At 41.6% G+C, this 11,584-nt stretch overlaps 1 protein-coding gene across 1 annotated transcript; it reads left to right on the top strand.

Annotated features, from left to right (window-relative positions):
* The first annotated feature begins 9,778 nt into the window (after positions 1-9,778).
* RFPL4B (ret finger protein like 4B) lies at positions 9,779-11,334 on the top strand. Its single transcript, XM_019734932.3, has one exon. The coding sequence runs from the start codon at positions 9,868-9,870 to the stop codon at positions 10,720-10,722; it is 855 nt and encodes a 284-aa protein (XP_019590491.3). The 5' UTR covers positions 9,779-9,867; the 3' UTR covers positions 10,723-11,334.
* The last annotated feature ends 250 nt before the right edge of the window (positions 11,335-11,584 follow it).

Here is an 11,584-nt window from a genome sequence, read left to right as displayed (position 1 = left end):
GTGCCAAGTATTATGCTAGCTGCAGGATAGGCTACATAATTTGCAGGCCCTAGTTCAAAGTAAAAATGTGAAGCCCCTTGTTCAAAAATTAAGAATTTTAAGACAGCAATAGCAGAGCATTAAACCAGGTGTGGTGCCCTTCCAGACCTATGTAACTGCATTGATCACACATCTATGTAGCTGACCCTGGCTGGGGACTCAGGATATAAAGGTGAGCAGTAACGGCTCTTACCCTCATGGAACTCATAGTTTACAAGAAGAGACAGATTATAAACAAATAATCACATTAAATAATTCGATTATTTGGTAATAATAAAAACATAATATTAATATTGTATGCTATATATAAACTCACATTTTTATATAATATATATAAAATAATAATATTGTATGCTAAGTGCTCCAAAGGAAAAGAATGAAATTCCATGGGACAGTTTATCAAAGGAATGAAACTTAAGCCTGGGTTCAGGGAAAGCTTTGTTTAAAGGATGGGGAGAAATAAACTAGGGACAAAGAGGAGGAAGGGTCTCTTAGGCCAAGAGACATTTCATCAGTATGTGCTCAAGCACTGGGGAGAGCAGCTTAACACCTAGAGTATTGAAAGGGGAAAGCGTGGTGGGAGTTAAGGCTGAAGAGGCAGATGGTGCCCAGACACTGGGCAATGCATGGCCTGGGTAAGGATTTTGGTCTTTATCTTAGGGAGAGCGGGATCTATTGAAGAGTTTTAACCAATGGGCAGGGAGTGGTGGATCTGAGTAACAGAAAGACTGGAAGGGGGACAGAATAGATGCAAGACCACCAGTTAGGAGGCTGTTGTGGCAGTTGGGGACAGATGGGGGGGGCTTAGCCTGGGACAATGGCCAAGTTTTGGATGGATGTGGCTGGCTGTGAGAGGTGAGTAACTTGGGCAAGCACATAGAGTGGGGAGAGGAAGGCTGCAGGTTTGGAGAGTTTCCTAATGTGTATGAACATGCTGATGTTTAAAATTAAGGTTCCAAATGACATTTTGCTTGGCCTTGCCCTTCCAAAAAAGTATTTAGAAAGATGAGATAAATAAATATTTGGAGCATGAGAAAGGATGAAAATCTTCCCTTTACTACAAACCCATTTCACTTTGGAGAGAGAGAGAAATGGGTGATTTTGTTTAGTCCTTTGAATAGTGAGAGCGGTGGATGGTCAATGGGAGGTTTGAAACTTCCTTTAACTCCTCAGGAGCTGGTTTGTTCTGAAATGTAGGATCAACGCGGAAGGGAAACAAACGGCAGAACTGCTGAAGTGCAGAATTTTTGCCACATTCTTCCCTACCTGAGGGACAGCCTTGCCTTTGCAATTGTTAGTTCTCCTTAATGAAAGAGTTCAGAGCCTTTCTAAAAGATCTGTAGCGATCTGAAGGCTCAACAGCAAGTTTTTCTTGTAGAGGTTCTTTAAGTGTACTGGCTGCCAAAAACCAAACCAAAGCAAAACAAAACAACCCATTCCTTGGATATAATTAATTGTAAAATTCGTAGTGGAGCCCTCTCAATCTTTCGGACTGAGGAACAAGAGGGTAAAAACAAACACTGAATGAAATCACAGGCTGGAGTCCTCCTCCCTTCTCTTCCAAGACCCTTGCTCTCCTCCCACTGGGCTGCTGGGACTCCTATACTTCTTTCCCAGGGACTGAAACCTTAACTACTCAAGGCATCATCGTATGTTGCTATTCTACCCAGAGCAATTTTTACAAGACCATGACGATCATGTGAGGAAAAAAAGTATTTGGAATGGTGGCATTTCAGGCTCTCTGCTAATGGTCAGTGCTTCTCAGCAGCTAGCCGACTCCTTGCAAAGCTGGCCTTACCAGGGGTCACTAGTATTAGGTAGAGTTGTGTGTCAACCACGCACTAGGCACAGATTATAATTGCCTATTAAATTGAAATCCACCCAGTATTCAGTTAGTCATATTAGTCATTGGGCGAATTAAATCCATGATGAAATTCTATTTGAATTTCAAAGTCTCTTTCCCCAACTGACCAATCAAAATTGCTAACAGACTCGCTAGCAAGTCTGGGAGGGGCAGTTCTGCGTTGCGCGTTATCTCCTTTCCTTTGGCTTCACTATTGCAAAGAAATGACCAGAAGTTAGGTACCAAGATGAAAAACAGGAGAAGATGGACCAAATATAGGTTCTTGGTATTTGTATAGTAGATGTCTGACAATACTAGAAGAGCACATAAAACAGACCTGTATGAAAACTTTCTTTTCCTCCACTAATTATACATAATTAGTCATCTCAATTAAAGTTGGATGCTTTGGGATTTAATAATTAAAAAAAACAAAACAGAATGTCATTTTATTTGTCCTTTGTGATGCCAAGAAAGTTGATTACAAATTTTATAAATTGAGTTCCCCTCAGTAAAACAATTTCTTGTCTAATTTTGACCCACCATTCCTAAAGTTCCTAAAATAATCATCCTGTGATCTCTATGAATCTAACTGCATACGTGTGCACCTCTCTTTGCATTTTTTCTAATAGTTATAAAACTTCCCACAAGCTAAAGCAAAGTAATGCTCATTGATTACGTTCCTACTTGCCATCAAGTTTAGGGTGATAGACAATGAAGGCTGGGACTGCAGTTCCCACAGAGACCCAGTAGATGGCAGTATGCAACACAGATTCCGAGCGTCTGAGCTTTGCAAGAGGTAACTGACTAGGAAGACATTGACTCTCTGGACACCAGTGTTTTCTTCCCAGGCCTGTCAGAGGAAGAGGTTGATCTCTTAGGAAATGATTACATAAACTTAATTTTGCTGAATCAGTACAGTATACTTCAGTGATTTGAACTATTTTGACACCAAACAATGTTAAGCTTCTTTAAGTCTGACAAAAATCTCTACTTCAAAAATGTTCAATGCATGGCATAATCTTTCAGTTATATGATGTGTTGACCTCCCTGTGCTTCATATTTTATTAATCTCTAAAACAAGATCACTCGGGGAAATCTACATATAAGCTCTCTGTTCACATCAGTGTGTACTCGCAAGGCCACGATTAATTAGGCAACTGTGTTTTTGGATATTTTAAAGCATTTTTATATTTTTGCACAATATCTCCCCCAAAACTTAGTGGTCATTTTCCAGTAGCCCTAAAAGATATGTAAGATAAGGTACATTTTTTATTACAGAAGAGACAGACACATGGGTAGTTTTGCTGAAGATTTTAAAACTATGATTGCTTAGTAAAGAAAGAAATAATTTCTACTATACTGCTCATTATTAAACACTAACAAAGGAGTCCATGGTCGACAACAGTAACAGATATTTTTAAAAAGAGAATTTCTCTAGAATAGTTTTTAGAGGAAAGGAGAGATGTGATGTGTAAATTGTATACAGCACTTACTTACAATGAGATTTCATGATTTAAGTAGACACATACCAACGCTCACACTTTCCCAGCATTCCCTCCTGTGTAGATGTGCATCCTTACATTGGGGGCTTTGCTCTGACCTCTGTTTTGCAGTGTGTGTGGCCTGCCTGGACTTTCCCACTTGGACAAATATACTACATCATATTTATTTTTCCAGACTTCTTTGTCTATTTAGATTTCAGACCTCTGTCCAATACCACAATCGCCCGGAACTCCTACCTTTGACTTTTCCTGGCTTGACTCACTTTGGGGCACCAAGGCCCCGTTAGGCTGAACTACTAGTCATTTTCAAAGCTGTCTTGTGGGGACAAAGCCAGGAGTACAGTTTCTAGGCCCTCGGCCTCATGTGGAAAGGTGCTGGCTCAGGTAGTAAATGGCCATCAGCTGTGATTGGATGGCCATCAGCTGTGGCTACTTGGCCATCAGCTGTAACCAGTGAGCCATTGGCCACTAATATAACTGCTGTGGCTACGCTAGCAGTGAATGGTGGCTGAGCTAGTAAGCACGGATTGCAGTTAGCACGGCGGGTTGTAGTTAGCAAGTGGGGTTGGTTGGCAGAGAAGCGGACGGCAGTTTGCGGATCGTGTGGCTCCTGCTTCCTGTGTCTCTAATCCAGCTGCCAGCAAGAATATAGTGGTATGACTCCCCTATCTATGGCTCCGTGGGTGTTCCTTTTTGGCCTCACCATGTCCTGCGTTCTTATGTGGGGAGCGGGAGCTGAGACCCCGCATGACACCCTGCATGACATGTCTCCATTGGACTGGAGGCCTTTGGGTTCCAGAATTGGGCTGTTGATTGTAGGGGATCTCTTTCCTTGTGTCTAACACAATCTCAATTGGATTGACACTTCCAGTGGAGTAATGCATAATCAGAATTGTTTTCGGGTTGGAGGAAAGCAAAGCTATACCTATTCCTTCCATTCCATTCACATAGGATATATTAGTTGACATTGCTTTCAAAGGTCTTTGATGCTGTTTTAAGAAATGAGCATTAAATGGTTGTGGGGGCAGAGCCAGGAGTGCAGTTTCCAGGCTCTCACCCTCACGTTGGAAAGGTGCTCACTTGGGTAGTAAATGGCCATCAACTGTGATTGGATGGCCATCAGCTGTGGCTAGTTGGCCGTCAGCTGTAACCAGTGAGCCATTGGCCACTAATATGACTGACATGGCTATGCTGGCAGAACGTAGCGCCTAGCAAGAAGATGGTGAATGAGCTAGTAAGCGTGGACTGCAGGTAGTAGAACAGATTGCGGCTAGCAAGTGAGGTTGGTTGGCAGAGAGAGAAGTGGACGCAGGGGGCAGACAGTGTGGCTCCTGCTTCCTGTGTCTCCAACCCAGCCGCCAGCGAGACTATAGTGGTATGAGTCCCCTATCTGTGGCTCCGTGGGTGTTCCTTTTTGGCCTCACCATGTCCTGCGTTCTTATGCGGGGAGCGGGACCAGAGACCCTGCATGACACCCTGCATGACAATGGTATAAGGGTTCTGAAAAGAGGATGTCTAAAAACAGACCAAAATATGTTGTCCTTTGTTATCTGTATGTAGATATAGTTAAAAAGACATATGTGTAGCCAGCAGTTCGTTACATACCAGATCATTTTTCGTCTACTTCATAACATTATTTACTATCTCATATACTTGTCTTACCTCCCTTAATTATATTATAACATACAGGGCATTGACTCTGTCATTCTTTTTTTCTTTTTTTCCCTGGGGTGGGGGGCAGATTTCCCTCAGTATTTAACAGAGAATCTTAAAGATAGTAGACACTCAATAGATGTTTGCGTGCAAGGCTTGGGTTGTTGCTGGCTCTTTGGAAAGTGGATATTTATTTTGATTAGTTTCTTTGGACTTAACTCATGACAACGGGCAGCATGCTGCTAAGATGGTGTGCTGTGTTTAGATGATAGTTAATTGAAAGATTTGACTGCATAAGGTATCCTCTGCTGAGTTCACAGGACTGTGCTGACTCTTCTATATCAGTCATTATCATTTCTTGTTTTGCAATGATGCTATGCTACGGAACTCACTAATAGAACTGTAAGAAAACTGAAGAGCTAATGTCCAGAAGACAAGTACTGAGAAGGACATTTAGAAGTACAGAAGATCCAATGAGTCACACCTGTCTCTTCAGTTAGGTGATAAACTATCAGTGAAATGCAAACGATGTTAGGAAAATGTAGATGGGATCCAGGGTTCTCAATCCCTGAATGATGTGATTAGTTACTATGACTGTCAAGATAGCAGGGATTCATAGTTCCAGAAGCTAAAAAAATTAAGTTAGTCCCTGTTTAATGAGACTTAGGATTGTATTGTATTTGTAAAATAGAAAAATCATAAAATAAACTGATTCAAACAGGATAGAAGTCCAGAGAGGTTTAGTAACACGCCAAGATCACACAGCTTGGTGGGGGTAGTCTTACATGCATTATGTGAGAGTTTAAGATGATGACAGCACCAACCTCATAGAGCTACAAGGAATCAAAGCTAGAAAACATGTAAAGTACTTAGAAAAATGCCTGGCACATAGGAAATGCTCAGTAGGTGTGATTTATTCATATGATGAACCACAGATGAATCATGTGATTACCTTAATAAATGTGTAACTAACATTGTGGTAATTTACACAGAGGAAAGATGCAGGGTACTATGAAGACAGAGTAGGGATTTCTGACCTAGTCTGGGGAACACTCCCCTGAAGAACTGACACCCCAGCTGTATCTGAACTATGGATAAATAGCTGTTAGCGGGGCTGGCCGGCTGCAGCTGGTTCTGGTCAGAGAACCTGTCCCGAATTGGGAGGGAGCACGGGGGAGGGGTGAAAGGAGGCCTTGTGTCTGGATTTCAGAAGACGAGACTGAAGAGAGGGGAGGGGATTTGGGTGTATATCTGAAGAGCTAGGGGCAGACACTGACGAGGAAGAATTGGTGGAGGAGGGAGTTGCAGCACTTGGGTATATGCCTTGTTTCCTGAGCCAGATGGGTAGTCTCTGACCTCTGTGAGGCTGATGAGCCCCCAGCAGGACAGCAGGCAGCTTGCCTTGATGTTACCTCCATTCTCAGAGTGGTGGTGAAGCTCAAATTGTTTCAAGAGATTTGCAGGCTGCATTCGATAATGCATTGAATGGCAGATAATTAGGTGGAAAGGAAATTTATTTTGACTTAGCCTTTCTCACCTATACAAAAATATTTCGATAGCCTAAACCAGAGGAGAAAACATATGGATAATCTGAAAACACTTACATTTGGCTGTGGAAACCACAAAGTAAACAGTCCAGGGGCAGCATCACATGTGTGTCCTTATTCCTGCATACTCACTACTCACTCAAATTCACATTGCCCCCTCCGACCTCTGCTCAGGGCCTGGGTCCTACCAGGTGAAAGAAGAGTGGGCCCTTTTGGGGTGACTAAGCATTACTCTTTTATTTGAGGATAGGTGGCCTAAGGTCGTTGAAACTTACATCAAGACTCAGGTTGGAACTTGTTATTTTCACAGATAACCTGCTGTGGATAAAGAATTCTATTGCCTGTCATTATGTCGATAGGAACACACCTTGTGAATAAAACACACAAATATTATTCAGTGTTTTTCTCCGTATTTTTGACCCCAAAAAGACACAATTCAGAACAAAAAATAAGAGACCCATCAATAGGACCAAAGTAGGGATTATATACAGAGGGTCCCCCCAAAAATGTATACATATTCTGAGATAGGAAAACTGTATTAAGATTGTAATACTCTATATATACCAATAACAAAAGATGAATACAAGTCACGTTTGACTTCTGCAATTACAAGAGGTGCTCAAAGTGGTTACCATCAGCATCAGGACACTCCTGATTACCGCGAACTACTGCTGGAGCAACGTGGACCAAAGTGTCCACCTGTATACATGTTTTTGTCACCCCCGGTATTATCAAATATGTAACTACAGAGTCTAATAATCCCTAACTTTTCTTTTTTGTAGAGAGTCTGTCCTGTAAAATAAGTGAAGAAGTGGAACATTCTACATACTCTACATGCCAAAAATATTCTCTTCCTGGAACTCGACAGGTGTGCAAACCACAGCTCCTTGGAAGAGGCAGGTGTGGGAATTCCATTAGCGGGGTTCGATGGCATTAATAATTCAGAAAGGTGCCCTCCATCTTCTTTCAGATAGACAGAAGGGCCCACTTTAATGTACAATAGGCAGCAGAGAGGACAGGAGGGTGAGGATTGGAGAGAAGAGGAAGCTGCAAAGCCATCCCAGTACAGCTGCTGTTATTTGAAAAATACAAACTGTGTTTTGAGCAAACACATCACCTTGTAGGGACCTTAGATTACTGACAGGGCTGATGATGCCTCCCTCCCCCACCACTGGCTAAATCTTATCTAACTAGCATATGTGAAAGTCAGTTTCTTTGATAATTAGGAATCTATGGAATTAAACTTATTTTGTTATTTAATTTTAAATTGTATAAGCACTAATGAGATATAAAAATTATTCTAAAAATTGAAAACACTTCATGCACATTTTTGATATGTTGTTATGCAGGTATTAAGATATTACAGGTAGGGATGTTGGGAGTCTGGGTGAAAAAGATGAAGGGATTAAGAAGTACAAATTGATGGTTCCGAAATAGTCACAAGGATGTAAAACAGCGTAGCGAATATAGTCAGTAATATTGTAATAACTACGTGTGGTGTCAGATGGGTACTAGACCTATAGGGGGGATCACTTCATAAGTTATGTAAATATCTAATCACTATGTTGTACACCTGAAACTAATATAATATTGAATGTCAACTGTAATTGAAATATTAAAAAAGATATTACAGATAAGTGGCTCCAAGGTCACTAAGGAGTGGGGTTGGTTAAGTTTACTTGATTGGATTTAGAAGACCCAATCCCTGGGATCACAACCCCGATCGTGGGTGGAGACTGAGTCCCAGGACTATAAAATGCCAGAGTATTTGAGCTCAAACCCATTTCAAGGAGAAGTGAAGGCCAGGAGAGGTGGAGAGCACAGGTCAGACCTCAGGACCTTACCTAAAAGTCTCCAAATGAAGGTAACCAATCTGTTCTGTCTGGGCTACTTCCACTGTTTGATTTCTCTCTTTTTGGCTACAACTTATCTTTTGAATACCTTTACCTTTGCATTTCAGAAAAGAAAGGGTCTGTATTATCCTCTGTTAGAGAACTTTTTCATCTTCCGTTCTAATGTCGCCATTTAAATTTTTACATATTAACGTTAGGTCATTTTTTATATGTACATGTGTGTTTTTTTTTCTGTGTTTTCAACTACAGTGTACGTGTTTAAAAATTGTTCCTTTTTATTTTCTAACATTTCTTCAAGGCTTTTCTGGATTTTCACTTTAATATACTTACTACTTTCAATAGTTGTATTATAATGAACTGAATCCTTTCATTATTATAGAATTAGATTGTTGTGGATTGTTTGGGATCATAGATAACGCCAAAAGGACACATTTTTACACATGTACATTTTTTTTCTTTTGCAAAATTGTTTTCTTTGATAACCTTCAAAGGTGGGTTAGGCAAGCACTTTTAGATTGCAAGCACTATGTTCAATTTGCCTTAAAAGGTCAGGTTTTTTGGAAAGGGTGATAGGGGAGTGGAGGAAGAAGGTTATCTCTGCTGTCACTCAGCTAGGCCTCATCAGAGTGGAATAACATTCAGCACATGGAAGACTTCCAAAAGCTCCATATTGTTCCTGGGCAGATAGCCTGTGTGTGGTTACACATTTTGTATCTCCAGAGCCTAGCTAATGCTGGGAACATAAAACCCTTCAGATAAGTATGTTGGATGGAGATGAGAGACTATGTTCCAGGATGTTCTAGTAAACCAGTTTCTTATCCTTAAAATTGATTCTATAATGGGCATCTCATTCATTTTGCGGTGGTGTTTGCTAGGTTTCCTCACCTAAGGTAATTTTCTTTGAAATTTTGAGGGCTCTTTAGAGCTACTTTTCTTTGATGAGTAGGGTAGGATTGGCTTTATTTGTATGATGGTATCTAGATGTAGAAATTCTTTTTCTTGAACTGCAGGTGGTCTACAAAGGAATACTGACTAGGGGTGGAGACTGCACTTCTAGATCCTATTAAAGACCAAGTTGGACTCAGTTTCTGCAGAGAAACTGGTCAGAGTGGACTTCACCTGGAAGTCTCAATAACTGCTCTACCTGAAAGACCATGTCCACTGTTCTAGTTCTCTCCCGTGACCACCTAGACTTTGGATAGTTTTGATAGTTTTTTCCACAGATAGTGCCTTTACTCTCATCCCCTGGTGACTTAGTGTCAGTTTCATGTATAACCTACAGAATGATTTATGTTTAATTTTTGTTTTGAATTTAGGTCCATCCTGATTGCCAAAGAGCAGATCCTATCTGAAGGCTCCTGATTGCTTCCAGAAGCTAATAAAGGGCCATTTCAGCTCAGCTTACTGCTAAGGAGTGACCTTGGGAAACCATGTCCGTGAGACTGCGAGATGAAGCCACCTGTCCAATTTGTCTGGAACTTTTCTCCCGTCCCATTTCTCTCTCCTGCGTGCACACTTTCTGCTATAACTGCATGCAAATGTGGTTGCTACAAAACAAGGATCTAAAATTGATCTGCCCCATATGCCGAGAAGTAACTGACAAACCGCCTATAGAGGAATGGCAAATGAAAACACTAACGCTTCTCATAAAACAGCACGGTTTCCTACTCGAGCAAAATCTGCACCTGAATGATGTGTTCCTGAAGTTCTGGGAGGATATGACCCTGGATGCTGCCACCGCCAACTCCTACCTTGTCCTCTCTGATGACCTCAGGAAAGTTCAGTGTGGGAAGATCTGCCACAACCCGACGGAAGAACCCCAGAGATTCACCTATGTGGCCTGTGTCCTGGGCGCCCCGTGCTTCTCCTCTGGCTGCCATTACTGGGCGGTAGAAGTAGAAGAGGGGAAGGAATGGGCTCTGGGGGTCTGCAAGGAATCAGTTGACAGAAAGAGGAAGAGCGGCTTCTCCTCTGAGCATGGCTTCTGGGTCATCAGCATGAAGGCAGGAGCGCTCTACTTCAGCGCCAGCCCAGAAACCAGAATTCCTGCCAACCCCGGCCTTAGCCACATAGGAATTTTTCTAGATGTTGAGATGGAAGAAATCAAGTTTTTTGATGTTAGAAATGATGCCCTCATCTATATACACAGAAATTTCTCCTGTTTGGAACCTTTGCGTCCATTCTTTTGTCCTGAGTTGCCTGGAGAAAGTGACAGTGGTGGCCCCCTGAGCATCTGCTCAAGAGAAATTCACCTTAGGTTCTTTCCACCATCATTCTTGGACTAAACCAATTAGGGACCTATCCTAACCTGCCTCAATTGTTATAACTGACTAAAACTACAGGATAGGTGGGGAAGAAGAACTAGAACAGGTGATGGAAAGAAAAGAAAAGAAAGAGGAGAGCTGGCCTGAGCTCCAATGGAGGTTAATGGAGTCAGAAACTCAATCCTACCCACCTAGGTCAGAAAAGGAGTGTATGAGGGAACAGAGAAACTTACACCCTCAAGATCTTTATTTGGGAGGGAGAACTAGTCCAGTCTTCACACTCATAGCATGTCGTTGATTGGAGTGGCTATATTTGACCATTAAGGCCCAGATGCTCTAAGTGGGCTGGACCAATGGTTTTCAGTCTGGGCTTCTCCTTAAAAGCATGTGAGGAACTTAAAAAACTTCCCACATCCATAACTGTACCACAATCCAATCAAATTAGGGGTGGGATTCAGAAAGAAAACCAAATTTTCTAGGTGATTTCAATGTGCAGCCAGGGTTGCGGACCACTGGACTAGAACAGTGGTTCCAAACATTGTGCATCAGAATCCCTGGATGAATTCAGTAGGTCTGAGATGGGCCCCCAAAATTTGCATTTGTAGTAAGTTCCACGTGAGAGGTAGAGGTCACACTTTGAAGACTGGACTAGAGGACATAATGTATTTTAATTTTAATTCTTGCATTAAATCAATTAATAAAATTTTCAATTAATTAATTTAAAATTAATTTTGTTTTCATTTTAATTTCTGCATTAAAAACAAACCACCCCTGGAACAATTGAAGAGAAGGGCAGGAGGGATGAGGAAGGTTGGGTGGTCTTGCTGGGATTAGATCAATGTGTTAACGAAACTCACAGGGCACTATGGACATTTTCTGTCTA

This window comes from Rhinolophus sinicus, chromosome 2, assembly GCF_057876585.1.
Source record: "Rhinolophus sinicus isolate RSI-liver-muscle chromosome 2, RSI-T2T, whole genome shotgun sequence".
In the NCBI taxonomy this organism is placed as follows: domain Eukaryota; kingdom Metazoa; phylum Chordata; class Mammalia; order Chiroptera; family Rhinolophidae; genus Rhinolophus; species Rhinolophus sinicus.
This window is presented reverse-complemented; position numbering and strand designations above follow the sequence as displayed.